Genomic DNA, 24,132 nt, shown 5'->3' on the forward strand with positions numbered 1-24,132 from the left:
AATTAAAAAATAGCTCCAATGGTATTAAAAATTAATTACTTGGTATGAATTTGGTTTGTTTATGTCAAATAAAACAATTTTTTAAGTACACATTTTTTTAATGGACAAAGGCACAGTAAAAATGATTTAAGTACCATTATTTAAATTCGGTTTTTCTTTTCATAGATTGTCATTGTCACCAATTGCCAGTATGTACATTTTAATTTTAATGGATTAGTTTATTTATAAGTATTACACTTTTGGAAAATTATATAAGAACAGATTCACATTTTGAGGCAAATTTACAGCTAGGCAGTGTGCATTTCTCATTACAAAAGCAACATATTATGGTCACATTTTTCTATGCGTTATTTCCTTCTAAACTTTAATTATTGCTTCTAAATTGGTGGGAAGTACATTGGGACAAGTAGCTGGCCATTCTCTCTGTTGGACTGCTTTTTTGCCTACCAGAAAGGGAACTGCTCAATTTTGCATAAGCTGGTGATGACTTGGACATTCCTCCCATTTTTTGCAGAAATTCCGGTGAAACATACATGGGTGAGCGCCGGTCTGCAGAAGAGTTGTTGTTCGGCACGACTGTTTGCCCAGAACGGATCGACGAGCTAACAGAAAGTGCTGGTGACAGCAGGGTTGGGGTCTTGACCACCGGAGAGTTGAACTTGACGGACTTGCTGTTCTGCATGCCGGACATCACCACAAACATTTGTTTCATTTGTGCCAGTTTAGACTCAAGTTTGGCAATCTGCTTGGCCTGCTGGACTAGTTTGACACGCAGGTTTTTGCCTTCCTCGGCTAGCTGTGCTTGGGTCACACTTGATTGCGACCGAAGCGAGGCAAGTCGAAGTCTGTGGCCCTTCTGGAAGCTCATGATCTGCAGAGCCTTCTTGATGACTTCATCCGGGTCGGAAAAGTAGTGCTGGATTTCTGGCGGCATTTGCGACGTCAGTTGAATCATGGTGCACTTGGTGCCGCAGACTTTGCACGCCGGGTTGGTGTTTTGTTCTGCGCATTGGTTGCAGAAAATGTGGCCACAACTGGTCAACTGGAATTTGCGGCTCTTGTCCTTGCTGGGCTGGACGCCGCATGCGTTGCAATGGATCCAATCCATTAAAACTAAGGAAAAACAAAATTAATATAACTATTCAATAATGTACTTGTATTTTGGTACTGCGTATCTATTTTATATAATTATAATTCATGGTTATATGCTGGTTATTTGGTCATTTTTAGCTCAAAATGTCCAATAAAAAAATTTAATCAATATATAATATGGGGTTAAACTTTAAACTCATTCATGACATTAGTACACAGAATATTTAATCATATTAAAGACAGACGCAGTTTTCAAACATATAATAACAAAAAATATTAAAATGCCACCAGAATTAAAAAATGAAAATTCATAAACAATCATTTTGTAATTAGAAATGTTTATAAAAACGAAAATTTTATTTTACATTAACAAAATTAAAATTTGACAGTAAAATTGTCACTTAACACGCGCCTAGCTAGCGCGCTATGTAAACGAGTTTAAAAAAGCGAAAATATTAAAATATTTTATGTATTTACGCAAACTTACCTGGGAATTATGTTTTCATGGATTTCTGAAGTCTCGCGGCAAACGCAAAATAGAGGTTTTTTTAATTGAAATGGTCCTTTTCAACTTGTTTACAAATTTTTGCATGGAAGTGCGGGTTTTCTTTTTCTCACTTCCAATTCGCATCTCAAAAGTGCGCCGATGCCGCCGATCAGATTTTTAGTATCAAAATCAGCCGCACGGTGTCGTTCAAGTATTGTTATTGTTTTCGAACAGTTTTCATTTTTTATTCCTCACGTGCATGCGTTGCCTTGTTGGGTTCTTATTGTCGATAGGTTTGTGCGGTTTTAATTCATTGCAAGAACCTTTTAATTGTAAAATCGCTATAATTGATTTATCGAATTGAGAGGACAATTTTAAGTTAGCCCGGAAAACTATAACACACAAATGGCAGTGCCTCTACTGCCAGAGGATTTCAACGTGTTCGTCGGCGCCAAGACTGGCATACTCAAAGGTTTTAATTGTGGTTTTAAACAAATGACTTCGTCTGAAACAATATTTTGGAAATTTTCAGGGCTTTGCTTATACAGTGGTCCCGAAGGATCACTTGTGCAAAATGTTCCAAAGGACTTGCGCGTCCTCTCAAAAGAAAAGGAAATCACTGCAATGGCGTGGGCTGATCCTGAGGAGTCACAGGTGCTGACAGGCCACGCCGATGGTACTGTGCAGATCTACTCGCCTGCCAAAGGTCGACTGAAAACTGTGGATGAAGCCTGCAGTGAAGGACCCATCATTGGTCTGGCAAAGTGTGGCAAGTAAGAAAGATCTTCAAGTATATTAATAATTCGTAAAGGAGAATTATATAATTACTTAAAATAATTTTGAACTTTATTTTTTAGCAACTATGTGACTGGCATCGCTTCTGGCACTGTGCGCCTCTGGGGAGATGCTGGCTGTGAAGTAGGATCTGGCGGTGTTTTGGAGAGATTGAGAGTTAACGGAGACATAATTGCTACTGGTGGACCAAAAAACGATCTCAAACTTTGGAGCATTAGCGCTGGTTTGAAATCAACTTTCAAAGCAAAAAATGTAATAAGATGTTTTAACTTTTTATGTTCTTTATTGATGCCAAGTTTTAGGTGGCTCACAATTGGCTCGAGCTTGAAGTGCCAGTTTGGATTTCAGACATTGCATTTATCCCGCTCAGTGAGAAAATAATCGTATCGACAAGGCATGGAAATGTAAATACTTATTTAATGATTTTATTTACTTTACTTATTCATGCTTCTGTGTTGAGTAGGTTAGAATTTATGATCCAAAAGCTCAGCGAAGACCAGTGTTCAACATGGAATTTCCAGAAAAAGCTTTGACCGCTATTGCTTTCGGTCCCTCGGAAAAGTAAAATTTAAAGCATTCGTCTTTTAATGCTAATATTTACAAAAATATTTTCCCCAGCCATGCTGTGGTAGGTACTGGCACTGGACAGCTTTACAAAGTGGACTTCCGGCACAAAGGACTAATTGCTGGACACTACAAAGGTGCAAAGGGAAGCATCAGAGAAATTGTCTGTGCCAACGATCACGTCTTTAGCGTTAGTTTGGATAGGCACTTCCGAGTGCACAATGGGACATCCAGGCAGCTAATCAAATCGGTAATGATTCATAAATATAAAAAAACAAAAAATTTTAACTCTCTTTCCTCAGGAATATTTGAAGTCCAAGTTAAGTTCGCTCCTTGTGAAAGCGGATTTTGAATTCAACAAAAAGGTGGAGGAACCTGAAGTGGCGGATGACAATATCGAAGAGGTCGGTTTCGAAGAAACCGAGATGGATGAAATCTTCAGTAAAATGGAATCTGCTGAACAGGTTGAAATTACTAAATCAAAGAAGAGTAAGATCATTATTACAGATATAGACACACCCAAGAAGAAGAAAATAAAGGTTTAAAAATCTTTTTTTAAGGCTTTCGATAATAAAAAAAAAATGTAAATTCTACCAAACTTTTTGTACCTTTCAGACTCATCACTCATAAGTGCCTTTTCTTTTGATCACACTTGTGTCACAGTGATGCAATTTTTGACTTAGACCTAGAGTTCCATAACATGCGTAAAGTGAAAAAATTACTTGTGTTGATTCAAGACTAAAATTGAGCAATTCTGATAAACCTTTAAAAATATCACAAGTTAAGTTTGGATGCATTTTTGGATTATTTTTTATCTCTTCCATGGAAAATAAAAATGAGAATCATGATAGCATGAACTAGAAATTTCTTCTTTCGTGATGATCATGTGGTAAAATCAAATGAACAAAAGAGTAGCGTAAATTGGTGTAAATAAGAAAAAGGCTAGGAAATAAATCAGTTATTTTATTTTTGTATCAAATACATGTAAAGTTAGTGATCACAAATTAGGGGACTGTTATTTAAGAACATTTTGTATAAAAACCAATTAACTATTGTCAATTTTGCAGTTAATAATCACATGAATTAGTACATTTTTGTCCCATTATTATTAGCACACATATAATACTAATCCTACATGGTCATTTCAAAACTGTTCGTCTTTAATTGGCAATAGCTCAATTAAATTTGAAGTTACAAAAATGTATTTTGTTTTTACCACTAGCTGCATTTTTCTACAGCTATGTCACATGGTAATCTTTTTTCACGATTAATATTGCTTGGTCGCTTATATCACTAGACCATAATATGGTAACGATCCGACTTCCTCTTCGGTAAACTATTCAAAAATTTGACACACAGAAACTAAAAAAATGATGAAATAATTTGTGGCGACAAATCTTGTACAAAACAAATAACATCACTACTTCATAAACCTCATTTATATTATTGGTACATCAATTGATATACTGTTAACGGGGCCTCGTGAGATTTTTTTCATAAAATGTAAATGCACCTCTTTTATTATTCTCAATTAAAATAATTTTTCAACATGGATTTCATTCACTTTTAAATATACTAAAAATTAGACTTTTCAGTAAATGCCTTAAAAATTTCCAGTTTTGATATATATGACTAAATATGTAGTTGCAAACCTTATTTTCAGCAGCAAAAAAGTAGTTGATTCATCTATGATATTCCTTCGTGTAAAAAATTTAATCAGACCGTCTGGTTCCACAAAGGCAGCAGAAATTGGCTGTAGACATTGGGAAGGCAGTTCCGCATGTGGAGCATAGCTGCTGTTTAACTTCTGGGTCCGGCTTAAGCAGCGTCAAGGGTGATGCCACAGAGTACTGCCTACGCTTGGTTGATGCCCTTGACCTCGGAGCATTGGACGGACGCATCGGGATGTCGTCCAATTGAAAAAGAGACAGTGCGGCATCCAGATAGTTGAGCGACTCAGTCAGTGGACAGTTGTCAAGCGTTCCATCCAGGGTTGCCTTCAGATGGTTCAGCACACTCTCTTCTGTAAACGTCTCCTTGATTTGTACTTCCTGCTCCTGAAATGCTTCATCAAAGCCTTTTTTAATACTTTGTAATGCCTCTTTTATCACGTCGTCATCGTCAGAATTCTTAGAGCTGCATTCCCTGATTTCCGTTTCTTCGGCTTCTACTTGGTCTACATCCAGCGGCTCATCCTTGAAAATTTCTATGGAGCTGAAGCTGTCCTGGTGGGAGATTTCGTTGAGAGCATCTTCTATCGAACTGTCATCTTCCTCGTGTATCTTGCGGCTGTTCGGTGACCTCAATTCTGCCTTGATAAAACTTTCGTCAAGGTTGAGCTCTATGTCTGCTTTCTGTTGAATAACGTAAGGCTGTGATTTCCTTGATGGCAGAGGTGACCCCAACAACTCCTGCATCTGCCTCTCAGCAGAACGAAATACATCATGATAGGTATCCTTGATAGATGCGCTGGTGAAAAAGAAAATTAATAAATTCCAGGGGCTCCTTAAATTCATTGTATATTGGGTGTTTCTTTATAGGTTTTCACAGATCTAATTTTATTTTATTTTCTCAACAAATAACAGTTGCAGTTGGGGGATCAACTACTTTGACGCCTTTGTGTGCAAACTTAAGCGCTACAGCAGAAACCAATTAATTAATTAAAATTATTGTTGCCTTCGGTTGCCTTTAATTAACAACTTCATGAACAATTCCATTAGAATGCATAATACAAATTCCCACTTACGTTTTATTTGGAGGATGCGACACAGAGCTCCTTGGCGTTGCAGTTTTGCTTGTTTCTTTTGTTGAACTCGGAGAGTATTTTTCTCTAGTTCTTGAACGCATAGTTTTGGCTAGTGGTGCCTTGTACTGTGTATATAGAAAAGTTTGATTAATGATTAATACATAAATAAATTTGGAATTGACTAAAAATTTTTGTTACAAGAAGCAACTAAAAAAACAACAGGATAAAATAATTCTATTTTATATTTGCCTGTGTTCGAGCTTGCATCCGAGCATAAGCTGGAGAAGAAATTGCTGGCTGCTTCAGCAGGGTTTGTTGCTTTTTGCACCATTCTTGATGTCTGTCGATCGCTTTGTCGCCAAAACTGCGCCCGCAGTGCTCACATTTTTTGTGAACTGCCTGCTGAGGTATTAGAGATTTCCTAGGTCCACCTGAAAATTATTTCATTTATGCTTATTAATAAATTTCAATAAAAGAAGATAATTTATTATACATGAATTAAACTATTGATTTTGTTATTTTGCCATATTATTAGATATTTAATGACCGTGCATATACTTAAATTAACATATGATAATATTTTTTTTTAAAGTGTATGTGTGTATGTATAGTAAAATTTATACCCGAAACGGCTGGAACTGATCGACTTCGAGGTCTGTTTTTGACGGGCGGTGGTAAATACTGCTCGAGCTCGGTGCCTTGGATGCGTTGTTTGGAAGAATCGAATTTGCCTCTGCGGGAAGACAAGGACCTTGAGCAGACGGCGATGTGCCGCACAAGGGACGACTGCACAAAGGTTCTCCCGCAGTTGGGGCAGGGCGCGAGCTCCTCGTCGACAGGCACCCCGGCCTCAATTTGCAATGCCGACAAGTCTACCGCATTTTTTGGTCCGATCGCGGCCTCTTCCATAGTTTGATCCTATAATTTCGCCACAGCAGCAGACTAGCAGTGTCGTTTTCTAAAACAGGCCATATAAGGAGACTCGTTGAGATATATGTGAACAATATTCTCACTTTCCACCGTACTTCTTGATGCCTGCGGAGACTGGAGGCACGATCAGGGATGCTGATGTATGACCTAGGGGCTGGTAAAAATGCGTCCGCTTCGGGACATGCATATGTTTTTCAGGGATACAGTCAGACTCCGATGTCGAAATACATTTCACTATTACTCTTTTAATGCCTTGGCTTTTCAGCGCAGCGGCTCGCTGTTTTGTATGACATAATCATAATAAATACAGTCAGTGGAGGGGGTAATCAGTGGAGTCAAGTCAAGTGGAGGAGGGTTCAGAACTACATGATTGTGTGCTGTGCACGTGGTAGGAACTAAAAAAAAAAAAATAATCATTATTCTATTCATTTTTTTTAATGTCCCTCACAAAACTTTTGTTGATTACAATTTTCAATTTCTAACATTCAAAATTTTAAGAAAATGTGACTGAATAATTAGAGTTAAATTAAATATTAGATTACCAAACTTCTTACATTTTTCTGATATACATTAATATTTTTAAGGTTTGAAAATTCAATGTGAAAGCAAAAATTATAATACATTTTAAGAGTAAGGGTTTTTCCTGGGCAGGGAACTGAAATGATTTTGCCATGAATTGACAGAGATGAAATGTTCAAGCACATTCTGTTTTTTTTTTCTGCAAGATACATTAACTAATTTTTCTTTTCTGTGAAGCAAATTATTGTTTTTTACTGTCTTAATTTTTTAACAATTTTTTCCTCACAAAAGAACAAATTTTGAAATGAATTGTAATTTTACATATTATTTTACTTCGTTCAAGCATTCTCCTAAAAAATGCTTTTTTAAATTTTTTAAACACAATTTCTTGACCAATGCTGAGGGAGGTTTCTTTTTTTTATTGTAGTGCTATTAAAAGGAGTTTCTTAAAATTTCATAATGCATAACTTATAAAGCTACATACAATACAACTTACAAAACTTTTTGAAGATATTGAATGCCCCCTTCAAGGTGCTAAAATCACACAAGCGCTCACACACTTAAATGGAATTTCAAAATAAGAACTAATAAATTGTGTTTGAAATTCCCATGGATTAATTTTAACTTTTGAAAATTATGCACCAAAATTTCTAAAACGGTATGCATGATGATGAACTTGTGGCCGCCCTGGCCCCCATACTCGAATGCATGGTCGGCGCAAACTATAAAAATTTTAATTACTGTTTACTTGAAGTGAATTGAAGTTTTTGCCTATTTTTACTAGACTCATGCGCAGAGGGCAAATTTATCGTTTTATGCTTGATCAGCAGTTTCCATCTCTTCATATGCATTTTCAGCTTCCATATCTTCAGTGCATTCATCGTCCTCTTTCTTCTCAGGTGGCTTCTCATAGCACATGTTCAGGGGCGTCACAGTTATGCCATTCCACGTTGTAGGCTCAACGAGAATGTCTAAAGGGAATTTAGAACATTAAACAAAGAGTAAAAAAAATCAGTCTAAAAAGCACCTTTTTTCAATGTTTCTAAGCCAAGAATGACTTTGTAGCCACCATGTTGCAGTATTCGCATTAAAGTCTGACACGTCAAACATAAAATATCTTGCTGCTCCAAGGTGAGTGCTGTGTGAACCCTCACAGTGCCTCCTTCACAAGGATCAGGAATCCCTGACAAATTTTATGTTAGACATTATTAACAACGAGGCAAACGTAAGCCCTTAAGCTTTGGTTTTTAATTTAAGCCTCATTTTCATGATCCTCACAATATTTGGATACACAATTTCAAACACAATTTTTTTTATCCTTGCAATTGGCAAAAATTTAAAAAAGTTCGCAAGCATGTTGACAATCTTTTAATAACCAACTGATTTGATTATAGCACGGGTTCAATTTTTATACCATTATGCGGTTAAAAAGTTATCTGGAATGACTTGGGGACCAAAAAAATTGAAGGCAGGATTGTAAATATATATGCCGGGACAGCGCCAACAGTGGGATAAATTTTAACCCTTTGCATTTATCCCGGGATATCTTTTGTACCTAGAGGGCTCTATAGAATCTCTCGCATTATTAATTAAGTTAGCAGGAGTGAGGTTACGCTAGTGCATAATTATTTAATTACCTGCTGAACCTGGTAAGAATAGACCACCAGCCAAAAGTTGCAAAACTCTCTTGAATGCAATGTTGATAGGTAAGGCTTGACGACTTGGATTGTACATTACAGAGTAATGGGCCTGGAACCGAAAGAAAAATAAAAAACTAAAATTTGGTAAAATTGATTTTTTTTTTATACCAATAATGTAGATTTTCAGAGGACAAAATAAATGTAAAAAGGTTTTTAAAAATTGCCAAATGGGGATTTAGAAAAACTTTTATAATTTGGAACAAAATTATTTTCTGGCTTTCCAGTGCAGTTTGCACCTAACATCTTAAGAACGTAAATCTAATAGAAAATGCTTTGAAATGCTTACTAAGAGATCGATCATCCAGGGGGTGAGGGACGATAGTCCTTCAAATCTTGATCGCATGTCACGAAGAACTCTTATTAAAACTTTGACTGATGAGTGGTGCACATTGTCTTCAAACCATCGTCTTCATTATAAACAGGAAAAGTATTAAAAAGTAAATTGATGAGTAAAAGTATTGTTACATGTGTCTTATAGCTGCAAGGTTTCTGCACAAAACTTTAGGATCCATGTGAAGCTCAGGGTTCAGCTTGCGGAGGTTTGGTGGTATTGTCGTAATTAATATGTGCACATTAACTTCGGTGTTGCTGATGTCAAACCCAGCCTCTGTTATTAAGCAACTAAGAACTGAAATTAAATAAAAAAAATTATTATTATTTCTTTTAGCAATTATGAAATAATGCAATTTCAATATTTCAACTGCACTGCACCTTCAACTGGCTCCTGAGCCTTGAGATCCTCAACAACCTTCGCAGCCAAAGCTTCCACTGACTCTCTAGTTGGCAGCGTTTTTAGAATGACAACCATGTCTGCAACAGGGGTGCCTATCATCATAGTACCCTTTTTGAAAGACCCAACTTGACGCACTTCTGCGAGTTGCTGAAATAATTATTTGCCAATAATGAGGTTTAAAGTTCGTCGATTTTTTTTTAAGGCTTACGCATGCTTCCAAGGTGCCAGGGGTGACAACAATAGCATCAAGAACGGCTTGCAGTTTGGTGACCAAGTTTAGGACGGCTGTTTGGTCCTGCGTTGATGGAGTGAGATCAGTGCTTTTCTTTAGCAGAGCCTGTGCAAGAGAAACATAAAAATTAGATCTTAATTTATAAAATACATACTTTAAAAAATTTAAATCACCTCTGTCAGGGCGGTTTCATCTAAGGGTGGAGTGACCCTTGGGAAGGCTGATTCACACAACAGAAGATCGAATGGAAATCGGGGAACAAAAGGGTTGCTAAACTTGACCGGTCCCCGGCGGAGGAGGCCTCCGCGACCCATTCCGCGACCGCGGCCACGCATTTTCCTGCAGACTTAACGGAAGCTCCCTGCTCAAATTTGTGTTCCTATACGAAATTTCGAATAGGGATAGCAAGGAAACACCGACAAAGTTATTTGTGTGATTGTGTTTCTTTTGCTGCGAGTAAAACGCTGGTAAAACGTAAAGACAAGAGTGGACAAGAGTACACACAACTAGCGATTTAGCGATTCGGATTGGCTCTAACTATCATGATCGATGAGCTACCATTTTTGTAGTAAGCAGGCTGACAGCGGCAGAAAAACAAAAATAAAATTACTGATTTATTCAAGATTTCAATATAATAAATTTTTGATCAACAAGAAAAATGAAATTTTATAATCAAATTAAATTAATTGGTACAACGTGACTTTATTTTCTATTAAAAATAAAAACAATATCGTCAATGTCAATTGTAAAATCCTGTAATGTTGTCCTTTTGCTCCCTCCTTCAATAAGCCACGCCCTACTTACGAAAATTTACGAATTTCACCGAAAGCCGGCCACATGTTTTGTTTTTGTTGTTGTTTAATTTTGAATTGAACACTTGAACAGTCTGTCAACGCACGAAACAAGACATCGGTGAAATTTTAAATTTTTCTTTTTAGACTGAAAGAAAATATTGATATCCGTGCATATTTTAATTGAATAAATACAACTGCAATGGATGGAGATAACGAGCCATGTTCAGAATTAGGCACAAAAGAATAGTAATGTTGAAAATTTATTATATTATTATACACATAATAAATATCATCTCATCGCCTTGAATCTTTCAGCTGGGATAAAACCTATCAATTGGAAATAAACAACTTCCAGTCCCATGGGGATGTTGGCGAGGAATGGTTTGGAGAGGACAGTGCTATGAGAGTTGTCAAGTATAATTAGTTTTTATAAAAGAGTTAAAAATGATTTTAAAAAAATTGAATTTTTTTCAGATGGTTGAATGCTTATGAGAAAGTTACAAAAGGCTCAAAGATAATAGACATTGGCTGTGGAAATGGAATGCTGCTGTCATTAATGGTGTGTAAAGAATACAATTTTTTGAGAGTAATAAATTGTTAAATATTCAAATTTTGGTTTCAGGCTGAGGAGGAATATGAAAATCTACTTGGAGTCGACTACAGCCAACATGCTATAAATCTTGCAAGTTCTGTTGCCAATAAAATGGCCCTAAACATCTCTTTTAAGGTATAAAAAAATTAGTGGTGTTATTTATGTTATTATATTTTTCATACCCTTGTCAAAAAACGAGACCGTTGGAGGTCGTACTCAAGGTTCGAGACCATGGTCTCGAGCGACCTCGAGTACGACCTCCGACGGTCTCAAACGACCTCATATTTTTACATGGTAAATTTTTAGGGGCAACGGTTGCCCCTCGGTCTCGAACGACCTCAAACGGTCTCGGGCGACCTCGAACGGTCTTGGGTGACCTTTCGTGTTAATTAATTGAAAACCATTAAGGGCAACTGCCCCTCTGGGTCAAACGGTCTGGAGACCGCTCGAGGTGGATCGCGGCCGCCCGAGGTGGATCGCGGCCGCCCGAGGTGGATCGCGGCCGCCCGAGGTGGATCGCGGCCGCCCGAGGTGGATCGCGGCCGCCCGAGGTGGATCGCGGCCGCCCGAGGTGGATCGCGGCCGCCCGAGGTGGATCGCGGCCGCCCGAGGTGGATCGCGGCCGCCCGAGGTGGATCGCGGCCGCCCGAGGTGGATCGCGGCCGCCCGAGGTGGATCGCGGCCGCCCGAGGTGGATCGCGGCCGCCCGAGGTGGATCGCGGCCGCCCGAGGTGGATCGCGGCCGCCCGAGGTGGATCGCGGCCGCCCGAGGTGGATCGCGGCCGCCCGAGGTGGATCGCGGCCGCCCGAGGTGGATCGCGGCCGCCCGAGGTGGATCGCGGCCGCCCGAGGTGGATCGCGGCCGCCCGAGGTGGATCGCGGCCGCCCGAGGTGGATCGCGGCCGCCCGAGGTGGATCGCGGCCGCCCGAGGTCGCTCGAGACCGTTTGACCCAGAGTGGCAGTTGCCCTTAATGGTTTTCAATTTATTAACACGTAAGGTCACCCGAGACCGGCCGAGGTCGCCGAGACCGTTCGAGGTCGATGGACACCTCCGAGACCGCCCGAGGTCGCCCGAGACCGTTTGAGGTCGTTCGAGACCTAGGGGCAACCGTTGCCCCTAAACATTTACCATGTAAAAATATGAGGTCGTTCGAGACCGTCGGAGGTCGTACTCGAGTACGACCTCCAACGGTCTCGTTTTTGACAAGGGTAGGGAGGGCAAAGAAAATTTTGTGGTAGAATTTCACGATCGAGGAAAAGCCGATTTTAAATTCAAATCAATATAAGAAAATTGTTTGAAATTGAACAATTCTAGTCCTAAAGATGGGCACAGTTGCTTGATTTTTCAAACATTTTTGCTTAGGTTTCTCATAGGACGGAATTGCTATAATGCAAATTCTTTCTCGTTAAAGGTTTGGGATATTTTAAGTGCAGAGTCCTGCCCTGGCGATGTGCCTTTTGACGTAGCACTTGACAAAGGAACTTATGACGCAATTGGCTTGAGTAGCAACGGAGCTGAGGACAGAAAAACCTACATTACGAAAGTTCATTCAATATTAACGCCTGATGGCATTTTGGTGCTCACCTCATGCAATTACACTGAAGACGAGTTGGAGTCGCAATTTTCGGAGAGTAAGGCACTTTTTTATCTTAGCTTTGTACAATTCTTTTCTAATGCGAAAATTTTCAGAAGTTCTTGTTTCTTGCTTTATATTTAGTAGTAAAATTTTTCAGGATTTACAAAATTATCTAGGATACCTGCACCAACTTTCAAATTTGGAGGACGGGAGGGAAGCCTCATTTCATCATTAATACTACGTAAGATCAACTAAACTGCTGATTATCTTTTTAAAAGTCTTTCAAAACTTTTTTAACAAAATCCCAGAGGTTTCATTGTTTTACTTAAATTAAAATAAAAATTCTTGTAAATTTACAAGTACCATTCAATTTATTTGTGTCCCATTATTAGGAAAATTGTCTTACATTAAAAAAAATTGAGCTCGATAGCATGTTTTTCTTGACAATTATGAAATAAATTAACCTCAAAATCTGGCTTATCCTTTTTTTATAAAATTGTTCAATTTTTACCACTCTCTGTTCTTGGTATTCTCAAATGGAAAATAAATAAATTAAATCTATAGGGCTGATTGGTCGTTCATTAAGGTTGTTTCAGGAATTTTTTTGGATTTAAAAAAAAAACTGAATTCTTATTTTAATGTCAACCGTGTTGTTGCGACACATAATTTTATTAAATAATTCCTGCTGTGAGCTGGGGGGCACTGGAAGTGCCGCCGCAAAATCGTCAAAAGGGCGCAGGAGCGAAACGGAGGGGAAGAGCAGCGATAAATAAAGGAAATAAAGTGCGCGTGAAATATGGTACGTAAATGCGACCAGCCCGTCACGCCAGTCAGTCTGGTGGTCGGCAGCGGTAGGGTCGGACGGACATGGCCTCACCACCCAATTGAAAAAGTTTCTGCTGATTCCTGAGACCGTCGAAGACCACAGTGGTCTGCTCTGCTGACAATCATGGGGGCGATGCACCCCTCCAACAGGCGCGAAGTGAACCGCTCCGATAGCGAGAAGGAGGAAGGTGAGGTTTTAATTCAATTTCTGCTTTAATTGTTTGTACAGCCTAACTGCTAATTAGTGCAGCCATTTTTATCTAGTAAAAGCAGCTTTTGTTGAATAAGAGATCAATTATAAAAAATGAAACCTGGAAGTTATATTTGGCTTTTAACCGCTTTTAACAAAAATAAGTAATTTTTTTCAGGCCGCAACTGTGATTTCCTTTGATGTTTGTCGGTTGATTTTTTTGACTCGGTTGCATATGAGTGGGCAACGTAGATGATTTAATTATTTATCGTCTTATATTTTTCCTCCTACTAGTCGAATAATTTTTTTCACGTGTTACGCAGGGATTTTAGTACAACATTTTCAAAAGCTGTTTTTTTTTTTTTTAATTTTTTATGTTAATGGCATATTTATTTTGGTATTGAATTCGATGAAATCAGAAATGGCAAGGTAATTTAAATAGCACTTTTTAACCCATATAATTCATATAATTCAAAAATTGTTAATCTAAAATCTCCTTGCAGCCATAATTTAATGGCACATTAATAAACACAATTGTAACTAACTAATTTAACTATAATTGTTTAACTGGCTGGAAACCGGATGCATAATATGATAAGCACGCATTATATTAAGGAATTTAATCCAGGTTTTAGTGGAATCACTACAATATGCGTATGTGGCAAGAGCGCAAAAGCCGCCGAATTTCAATAAATTAAAATCTGAACCGTCAATTTTTTTCCATCATCGAGCTTGGAACCGCTTTATGCCGGTTAAAATGCATCTTATTGCGCGCGGTCAGTTGCTTTCCATGTTTCATGATGTATGTCATTAAAAAGTTCACTGAATATGAACCTCACGCGACTAGCATGGCGTATTTTTGAAGAAATGTTTCAATTTCATCAGGGTGAGCTGTGAAATAATTTGATATGGTAGCCACCCTGTAAAAAATTCAGAATTACCACCGCAGTTGCCATACTATCCATATTGTAATTCTGATAATTTTTATGTTTTTGATTTTTCAGTATTTTTTCAATGTAAAACTTTCATGATTATTACAATTTTTGTCTGTTCTTCTTGCTACTTCAAGGTAATAAATATAGCAATAATAAGCACTCTGTTTCTTCAATGTTTCAGTAAATTTTGATCACTTCCAAATCCTGCGTGCCATTGGAAAAGGCAGTTTTGGGAAGGTAAGAATTTTTTTTATCTCGTTTCACATATTTTTACCTTTAGAAATCCTAGACAGACAGTTTGCTTTTAATTAAAAGCTGAATGCGAAAAGAGTTTTTTTATATTTTCCTCCTAGAATTTATCACTTTCGCACAAACTAAGCACACTCTCTTGAGCTGTCATTATACCCAAAATAATGTACAGTATATAAATTATATTAAACTATATACATAGCTTCAATTTACATGAGTCAATAAGGGCTTTATTATTTCTTGAATATTGCAATCTTCTGCCTACTTCTACTGGCATATTGCTTGAATCACTCTTCTGTGCAACAAAGACGTCCTCCGACTCCTCCGTATAATAGGCGGAGAGGCACCCATATCACAATAGAATACAAGATTCAACCTCTGGGATTTCACTGATACTTGCACGACCTCTTAACATAAATTAGTAACGAAGTAACTTAAATAAGTAGGAGTTTCGCCATAATTTCATCTAAAAACGATTTTCCTATTTTTTATCTGAAACATCACGAAAATAATTATAAAAATTGCTAATTAAAAAAAATTATCCCCCCTCCCCCAATAAATCTAAACACATTATTTAAGAAATTGTAATCCCCTCCCTCCCCGTTGATCTACAGGCAGTTTTCTTGGGTGCAGTTTTTTTACTTGTAATGGTGAGATCAAGTTGTGATAAGCAAAATCAGTCTTATTCGCAGTCAAAAAGCTCTTCATGGCAGTAATTTTTAAGTTTTTATTTCAATATTGTTAAATTTTTTTTTTAAATTTCATTCAAATATGTCGATGCGGAATAATTAAAAATAAATAAATAAATTGTTGATAGGTTTGCATCGTTCGGAAGAGGGACTCGGGCCAGCTGTACGCCATGAAGTACATGAGCAAGGCCCAGTGCCGGCTGCGCGACGCTTTAAAAAATGTCCTCCGCGAAGTTGAAATCCTCGCCTCATTAGATCACCCTTTTCTCGTCAACTTGTGGTTCTCCTTTCAAGGTAAGCAGTCGCATGGAAATACAAACGCTCCTCTTGCTGACAAAATATTACTTTTCCATGCAACCTATTTACCAACAAACCCCAAGTGCGCACAATATTAAGAATCTTTAAAATAAAATGTTTTATTTATTGTTTTTGACAGTGTCAATTAAAATAAGATTGCCAATAATTTTGCATTATTTCGGTGAAAACTTTATTGCTACTGGATTGTTCGTTTTTGGTGCAAGGGGTAATCATTCCGCCAACCAAACATTGATTTTGAGGCTTCCTTTTTGCAGACGAGGAGGATTTATTTCTGGTGACGGATCTGATGCTTGGCGGGGATTTGCGGTACCACCTCTCTCAAAGGGGATCTTTTTCCGAGTCAAGTGTTACCTTGTTCGTTTACGAATTGTCCCTGGCGCTGGACTATTTGCAGTCAAGATCAATTGTTCACAGGTAAATATTTTAATTTCCATTCATTTTATTTGTTTTAAATACATCGTATTAGTGAATATATCTCATTTAAAAATCCGTTTGCTCACAATATTAATGATATTTGGGAAATTTGTTGCAGAGATATAAAGCCGGACAATATTCTGCTTGATGAAGAAGGTACGTGAAATTTTCATTGTTGTGTTTTTTATATTTATTGTAGCCTCGCGCGTGTTTGAAAGTATAATGTTTGTTATGGTGCGTTTAAACAAATTGCTATAGCGCTTTTTAAATTTTTAAATTTCGTGCTGTGTGAATTAATTACATTGAACGTAATTTTGCCACCAATTTTTTTAGATGACTTTTTTCAATTGTTTTAAATATTATTTTTCGTCGGATTTCAACCAAAATAGAATAATTGAGCTATATCATGTTTAAAATACATATTATTTAGCTTTGCCCCAATCATCAATAATTTAAAAAACTCCAAGACCAAATTCACATGTAACCAAAATAAGATAGTGAACTTTATTAGAGTTACACCGCACTCTTTTGAAAGAAAATCTTGATTTTTAGTTTTATGAAAGGAGCAAGAAAATAACCGTTCTTTTTAATAGATTTCTACAATAGTGGCCTTTTAATTAAATATTGATATTTTTTATTTTACAAATTAAAACATTTATACCTCAGTTTGGAAGATTTGAATGGAATATCGTGGTCCGCCCGCTTGACTTTTGGACAAAAGTAACCCAAACTAAATGAATAATAAAGGTCTTAAGGGTGGAAGACGGGGTTGGCTGCTGCAATTTTGTATGGTAGACTGGCTGCTGAGTCAACAATTTAGTACAAAAACGCTGTGCGCGGACGAATGCCGACGTCGACCCAAAAATTTGCATGGCGACGAGAGCCATATATGCGTTCAAAAGGGAGCGACATTGCCTTAATTAAAGGGGCACTGCTGGAATTCCAGGCGCCGCCGTTTTTACATATGTGTGCAACGTAACAAATGATAACTTTTACTCCCTTGACAGTAGACAGCTGCATCGATTTTTGTCGCTTTTTGTTTGTTTTGCCCAATATTCTGGAGTAAACACGCTCGCGACTTTTGAAAATTTGTTTTGCTTTTGTTAGCCAGACATTTTTCATCTTGCATTTACATTGTATGAAAAATATAATGGATTCTTTTTATGGCTAGGCTAGATAAAGTGTTGTCGGCCGGTGCCCTTTATTGGCGGCGCGCACAGGCACCAACCAATTTTATAGTTTTATTTTTATATTGGGGTTTATCTCTGTAATGAAAATTATATTTTATTTGCTGGCATTATTTTGTTGGTCCACGCAAAGCTGATAAAACTGAAGGAATGAAAAAAAAGAAAATTTGTTAAGAAGATTAGGTAATTTGTTTAGTTTTTTATCGGGTTGAGGAATCACTGAGGTTTTTATTTATATTTTTGTATCCCTGCTCTACAATAGATCGCCAGTTGCAATTTTGTTGAATCACGGTGCTGTCTAAAAAAGCTGAAAGTAGGGAAAATAAAATCTGGAAAAGGAATTGTCAGGAAGTTTTTTTGATTCTATTTATTAATTTTTTATCTGGAAAATTTTGGTTTTTGATTCTCTATTTTTCATTATTTATAATTATGCTCGTTCTGTTTGAGAGGGAATTTTTCCTGATAAAAAGAAATTAAAAGTTGGCGACAGATTTGCAGCTTTGAGCATCTTAGTAACAATGTTATATGTATTTGTACTACATACGCATTTTTTTTTAAATTTTAGTCATTAATATGTAGATTCAGGCCTGGACAAAAGTCTTGTTTTGTGTCGGCTTGTGCGCTTTTTTATTCGTCAGTTGTGCAGAAAACCAACGTTCAGCCAATTTTAAATGAATTGGTTTCCTAGCTGGTGGAAGCTTAGTTTTTTGCAGAGCTCTAGATTTAATTTATATCCTTCTGCGTCTGTCTGTTTGTGAGAGAGGGTTGACAAGCAGAGTTCCTTCTGCTTTCGCTTACTATCGATCGGCAGACGTGTGCGTTGAATGAATCAAGAGTGCGCGAGCGGCAGTGGTCCGGAACGCGCCGCGGGTACTCAACAAGTGATCCTGGGGTCAAATTTTTGCCAAACTATGCAAAAAATATCTCGTATTAGTTTTAGGTGTGATTTTTTTTTCATTTTGTTCTATTTATGGCAAAGTTTTTTCCAGTGTTGCCAAACAATGATAATTTATAATACATTATTTGAAACCAATCCACATTTTGATTTGAAATGTTTCGCTTAAAATCAAGTAGGCCAAAAGAGCGTTAGATTCAACATTTAAGAGCTGGTAGACCTCTATTAATATTAAAAATACAAATTATACCACCAGCGTAATAAAATATTGTGGAAAATAAAACTAAAATTAAAGATACATTGATTTAAAAATTTAATTGGTTTTAAAGAATTTTTAAACCGGCCACACTAAAAAATTGATGGTGAAATTAATGTAGTTGAGCATTTCTTCGAATGACATTTGGAAATGAGATTATTTTAGGTTGTAAATTACACAACAAAAAGAAAGCTAAACTTGCCAGTTTCATAGTAGTATTTTTTGTTCTTGTTTCAGGTCATGCACATATCACAGACTTTAACATAGCGTCAGTTTTAGAAGAGGGTCAGCTGGCTACATCAATGTCAGGCACCAAGCCTTATATGGGTAAGAATGATATTCTTTTTTTATTCAATAAAAATTATTTAATCTCCAGTCATTACAAAATACAACTAGTTTATAATAATTTCAACTGCAAAATAATTAGGAAAAAATTAAAATTGAATTCCCGTCGTAATTCCCAATCAAACTCCGGTGATCATTTTTGCCAAAGCAGCCACCGCTTTTCTCCCCCTGCTGACAGCAGCTTAATGAAAATCCGATATATGCGCGAATTCCAGTGCTAGCTGCGGCCCGGTGGCATTTAATATTCATCCGTCTCTCTCCCTCTGTTTCAGCTCCGGAAATTTTTGCGTGCGCCGCCGACGAGTGCGTTGGGTACAGTTTTGCGGTCGACTGGTGGTCACTGGGGGTTGTGGCCTTTGAGCTCGTGTGCGGGTCGCGGCCCTTTGACATCCACTCTTCCACCTTGCTGAGCGACGTTCAGAACATTTTGGCAACGCCACCTTCCCAACCGACTGATGTCAGCGACTGCATGTGGGAACTTCTGACCAGGGTGAGAACCACTAAATCTGCCACTCACAATTTGCGTGAAAAGATCATTTGAGTCATCTCCACCTCCACTCACCTCAGATTATTATTCAGCACACGCTCCCCTGGCCACCCTGTGCGGAATATCATTCATTAGCAAGATTGATGTGTTGCGTAGCTTAGTGACGTTCTAGATACAAAAGTTAATTTGGATAATGAGATTTGAACTCATTTGCATGCAAACGTCAAATTTCGATTAGCGCTAAACGTGCACGCAAAAGCACTGCTTTCAAATTATCATGATCTATTTTTGTCCTCCATTCATTCATTATAGTAGGTTCTGGCAGCATTATAGTTTTAAATAAATTAGCCAGATGAGGGCAATAACTGCTGGGAAAACTCATTTATTGCTATGATGTTTAATTTTAATTTTGAATCTAATTAAAATAAAAATTCATTTCATTGAGCTGAAGGAATGGCAAAACCTTTCGTGTGGCTAAGGTTGCTTGATTTTGCTGAAAATTTAATTCGAAGCAAAGAGCTTGACATTAAAAACTGATTGTTATTTTTTCCCTCGATATTTTTGACTTGCCTAATTAAATAATTAAATATTGAATTAATTTTCTCCAGTAAAAATTTCTGAAAGTTTTGTCTTATAATTTATTACAGCTGCTGAGTGCTCGACCTGGCGAGCGACCTTGTTCATTGCAGGAACTTCCCTTGACAAGCCTACTGCCCGGCTCGGACAAAGAGACTATTCTCAGCAAATCTCTCACGCCCCAGTTTACTCCACCAGTAAGTATATAAAAATCCACATTTTTTTGTGTCATAGTAGCTGAAAATTCAAAGCCTTTGACGGCAATTTGGAAAACAAGGGAAATCAGAGCTGAATCTTTAATTAAAATGATGAGGGTGCTCGCGATCTTATTAATTATCCAAATGACGCACTTTGCAAAGTCTTGCTGAAAACAGAAACTGGAGACACTGGCAGATCTGTAATATGACACCGTAAAAGTTAGAAAACGGTGATGCAATATATAATGATCTGGTCATGGCCTCAAAGCGGAAAACAAACACTGCCCCTAATTTGCTCTCAAGCTAGAGCAGCCCCGAGGTGTGGAACAAAGGCGGCTGGACACCCTTATATATTGATCTTCTGGGGCGTTTTTGTCTTGACAAGCGTTACTGAGAGAGACACAGAGAGCTTTTTAGTTCACAGGGAGGGCGCATGTTTCTCCTCACACTTTTACTTTTTCATCCTGTCCGACATGATGAAAAATAACGACTGAGCCGACCCGACGGACGGAATAAATTATTTGCGCATTATATACAATGTTCCACTCCAATCCTAAGATTCATCGATCCCTTCTCTAATCTGGTTTTGCCAACTTAATTTTTTTTACGCTGGGTATATTTAATTTGACAAAATCCATATTACTTTATGTATTTTTTGTTTCATGCTCTCACACTGACACATGGTAAAGTTCCCCCTTTTCCAATTGTTGCAGAAGGGCCACTTGAACTGTGATCCGACCTTTGAGCTGGAGGAAATGATAATTGAGGCGCGGCCCTTGCACAAGAAGAAGAAAAGGCTAGCCAAGCAGCGTTCCATCCGCGAAAATCAGCCCAGCTTGGATTTGGTAAGAGGATCAGACGCGCTCATACATAATTAAACTTGCTTGATGAGAAAGCGCGGAAAATCCGTTCTCCCCGTTTCTTTGTCTGCCATGCTTTGCTTTCAAAAGAATAATAATTTGAACCGTCACGCTTGGTGGATTCCATTCAATTTCCGCACAAGCGACTGCTCATTAAAAATTGAAATGCAGAAAAAATTTTAACTTCCAGCTTTAACAGCTGAAGGGTGGCGCTTCAAGTTTTTAGTTGCATATGTATGGCAAGTTTCAGTAAATTGTTAACTTTTATAATTGTCGTACTAAAAAACTATTTCCAACTTTACAATTGATTGTAGGATTCTACCATTTATAAAAAAAATTTAATATCAAGTTTTTTTTCCAATGAATCTTTAGGACCCAGATCTGGCCGATCCCGAATCTCCGACAATGATCTCCGAGTTCAGGATTTTCAATCGTGAACGTGAAATTGAGCGGAAAGAGCGCGAGGAGCGAGAAGCTGCTTGGGAACAGGAACTGATCAAGGTACGATTTATATATTTGTTTGTTTCCAGAAAATGCCACTTTCGATTTATTTAAACATTAATTTGCGAGAATAAGCGTGAAAATTTGGTGGCGAATTGGTCAGACTGTTGCCGGCTGGTCTACCTGGCTGCGTGAGAAATGAGCTTATCTCGCCAACGATATTCCATTATGCGCCTCACTACAGAGTATTGATCGGGCACACACATCTCGGTGCGAAAGACTTGAGGCTCGGGGACGCACGGCCTTAAGTACCGGCACTAACTCTCTCGTTGGGATGCTTCCTGAAATTTAGTTTTTCATAACCTTAAGTGATATCCATTATGGGAATATATATTTTTCAAGTATGAATCAACCTTCCAAAAATAAACCCTCCTTCATGTCAGATACACAGCGATTTGTGTGAAGCAGTGTTTCAAATTAAATAAATTTTTCAATGTTTATTTTTGTTGTAATCTTCAGGTAAAAATCTCTTAGCAATAGTCACAGTGATATATTTGTATGCTTGAAACTTTTAAAATAAATACATTTAAAGTTTAATTTAATTCATTCTGAAATTAAAAGAAATTTATAAGAAATAATTTTGGGTATAATTAATATAAAAAGTTTTAGAGCCCCTAAAATAAATATATCTGATTTGTGATTTTTTTGATTCAGAAAATATTAGCCGCTAAAAAAAGTGTGGTCAATTTTGAATTTGCAGGCGATGAATGCAAGTGGACTGTCGTCGATCCCCATCAAGAAATCTACGGCAATGTCTCTGGAAGATGACATGTTGCTAGAGGAAGTGGAGGAGGAGAACGATGAGACTGAGCCGCGTGAAGATGCATTTGAACCAAGTACATTGTTGTGCAGCTCAAGCACCTCGTTGGACGCAGAAGACAAAAAGTGACCAAGGATCGATTCGAGCGATGAGAAACTCATTTAACCAATTTGGAGCGCTTGATGTGCGTGTGAGCAGTGCGGAGTTACGCAGATGGTATATTTTTTTCCCCAAATTTTCATTTTCAACGTGCTGGATTATTTTTCTAAAAATGTATTTTGGAGCGAGCAACTTTCCTATTTACCTCTGACCTTACTAAGAACACTCTTGTGCCCTTACTGTGCCCTTAGATGCCTATAATAAAAGTATTTCATAACGCTGACAATTGAAACGAAAAAAGCATTCTTGTCATAAACCAAGATAGGCTTAATCAAATGTCACGAACGTCTCTTCGAGTGCCCAATTCTTCTCTGAAATACAATATTTACCTGAGAATTTTTGAAGACCCTTATGAAAGAGGTATAAATTTTTTAAACACACTTCTATACTAGTTGCGTAAACTGTAATTATTGAAGCAACATATCACTGATGAAACAAAGAAAACCCATTTTAAATCTTCACTAAAATGGACATGCTTAATGCAAAAAACGGGTGAATTAAAATTAAGAGAAAAAACTTTGTTTATTTAAGGACTTCACATTGGTGTGGTAAAGTCAAAACTTTATAAAAACAAGAGCTACTTTTTGGCAATTATTGGAAAAGTGGAAATTTATCCACAATTTCATAAAGTCTTGATTTGACTATGTCTATATATGCAGTTGGTCAAGAAAAACTTTCAACGTGTCTAGCGCAGTATATATTTGTGAGCGCCCAAGTCATCTAAATTGTTCATCATCTCTGGCGTTGGCCTCCAGTCATAAAATTATTGTATAAATCTATGTACCAGTATTCAAGTAAACAACTTTACTTTAATACGGGCATATATATTTTTGGACTAGAACCATTCTCATTCTAAAGCAAAAAACTACTCTTGAGAAATGGACGGAAAAAATGGCTAAAATGCTTCAGATCGAAAATAATTATCAGATATGTGAAGTTGAAATTACTACACAAACTACTTTCCTGTGCCTAATATTATTTGTTGAGCTGATTAGTTAAGAGGGTCCTTGCCAACAATAGAAGCGTTCTTATCAACATATTTTGGATGCAGTTTGACAAAATATATTTGCACTTGAAAAAACCTATAGGTAGGAATATCAAATTTTCATATAGATTTTTTTGCACAAAATTCAAAGTTGGCACAAAGCACGAATCGAAAAAAAATTGCACAATATTGATGTTAAGTAAATTAAAGGAACTTTTGATTTATTCACAATATCACATGTAAATTGGAGCTAAAAAAGTATGCATCAAAGTGCATTTTTCCTAGAACACAATCAATGCGGGACGTGGAACACAAAAGGATACAGATGATGATTTGTGATATACAAGCTTGCTTTTACTGTGGACTTGAAATAATTATATTAACGTATGACTATGCTATTATTGCTACTGTTTGCTAATAAACATACAATGTGTATCATATAATAAAATTAAATCTTACGTGTTTTGAATGATTCATATACCTGACATATTAAGATTGAGCTCAGTTTTCAGGTAATATTGTTAAATACATCTCGAAAATGG

General features: G+C 37.4%; 6 protein-coding genes across 7 annotated transcripts; 3 read left to right on the top strand and 3 right to left on the bottom strand.

The window, feature by feature from the left end:
* Positions 1-180: 180 nt before the first annotated feature.
* On the bottom strand, positions 181-1,721 carry LOC132194076 (probable E3 SUMO-protein ligase RNF212). Its single transcript, XM_059615139.1, has 2 exons — positions 1,580-1,721; positions 181-1,113 (listed from the first exon to the last, which is right to left on the bottom strand). The coding sequence occupies exon 2, from the start codon at positions 1,106-1,108 to the stop codon at positions 365-367; it is 744 nt and encodes a 247-aa protein (XP_059471122.1). The 5' UTR covers positions 1,109-1,113; positions 1,580-1,721; the 3' UTR covers positions 181-364.
* Positions 1,722-1,813: 92 nt separating this feature from the next.
* LOC132194074 (WD repeat-containing protein 74) lies at positions 1,814-4,492 on the top strand. The gene is made up of 7 exons (XM_059615137.1): positions 1,814-2,051; positions 2,112-2,352; positions 2,437-2,626; positions 2,677-2,778; positions 2,838-2,935; positions 2,993-3,188; positions 3,241-4,492. Exons 1-7 carry the CDS (start codon positions 1,985-1,987, stop codon positions 3,481-3,483), a joined length of 1,137 nt encoding a protein of 378 aa, XP_059471120.1. The 5' UTR covers positions 1,814-1,984; the 3' UTR covers positions 3,484-4,492.
* On the bottom strand, positions 3,882-6,899 carry LOC132194073 (uncharacterized). Of its 2 annotated transcripts, none has more exons than XM_059615136.1 (5): positions 6,710-6,899; positions 6,308-6,642; positions 5,934-6,115; positions 5,685-5,809; positions 3,882-5,407 (listed from the first exon to the last, which is right to left on the bottom strand). In XM_059615136.1, the coding sequence occupies exons 2-5, from the start codon at positions 6,591-6,593 to the stop codon at positions 4,651-4,653; spliced, it is 1,350 nt and encodes a 449-aa protein (XP_059471119.1). In that variant the 5' UTR covers positions 6,594-6,642; positions 6,710-6,899; the 3' UTR covers positions 3,882-4,650. The 2 variants fall into 2 exon arrangements, with proteins under 2 accessions (XP_059471119.1, XP_059471118.1); XM_059615135.1 differs by having other exon boundaries at positions 6,698-6,899.
* Positions 6,900-7,038: 139 nt separating this feature from the next.
* On the bottom strand, positions 7,039-10,357 carry LOC132194234 (interleukin enhancer-binding factor 2 homolog). Its single transcript, XM_059615391.1, has 8 exons — positions 9,972-10,357; positions 9,775-9,903; positions 9,545-9,713; positions 9,299-9,461; positions 9,120-9,240; positions 8,771-8,882; positions 8,161-8,316; positions 7,039-8,104 (listed from the first exon to the last, which is right to left on the bottom strand). Exons 1-8 carry the CDS (start codon positions 10,131-10,133, stop codon positions 7,947-7,949), a joined length of 1,170 nt encoding a protein of 389 aa, XP_059471374.1. The 5' UTR covers positions 10,134-10,357; the 3' UTR covers positions 7,039-7,946.
* A 264-nt stretch (positions 10,358-10,621) lies between these two features.
* Positions 10,622-13,237, top strand: LOC132194236 (EEF1A lysine methyltransferase 2). The gene is made up of 6 exons (XM_059615392.1): positions 10,622-10,838; positions 10,908-11,006; positions 11,067-11,151; positions 11,215-11,319; positions 12,598-12,817; positions 12,920-13,237. The coding sequence occupies exons 1-6, from the start codon at positions 10,792-10,794 to the stop codon at positions 13,015-13,017; spliced, it is 654 nt and encodes a 217-aa protein (XP_059471375.1). The 5' UTR covers positions 10,622-10,791; the 3' UTR covers positions 13,018-13,237.
* A 140-nt stretch (positions 13,238-13,377) lies between these two features.
* On the top strand, positions 13,378-24,029 carry LOC132194233 (serine/threonine-protein kinase 32A). The gene is made up of 11 exons (XM_059615390.1): positions 13,378-13,775; positions 14,894-14,949; positions 15,779-15,944; positions 16,223-16,382; positions 16,501-16,538; positions 18,958-19,047; positions 19,338-19,555; positions 20,200-20,325; positions 21,039-21,170; positions 21,558-21,686; positions 22,387-24,029. Exons 1-11 carry the CDS (start codon positions 13,712-13,714, stop codon positions 22,573-22,575), a joined length of 1,368 nt encoding a protein of 455 aa, XP_059471373.1. The 5' UTR covers positions 13,378-13,711; the 3' UTR covers positions 22,576-24,029.
* The last annotated feature ends 103 nt before the right edge of the window (positions 24,030-24,132 follow it).

Source organism: Neocloeon triangulifer, unplaced genomic scaffold (assembly GCF_031216515.1).
Source record: "Neocloeon triangulifer isolate White Clay Creek 2 clone unplaced genomic scaffold, ASM3121651v1 ptg000006l, whole genome shotgun sequence".
In the NCBI taxonomy this organism is placed as follows: Eukaryota; Metazoa; Arthropoda; class Insecta; order Ephemeroptera; family Baetidae; genus Neocloeon; species Neocloeon triangulifer.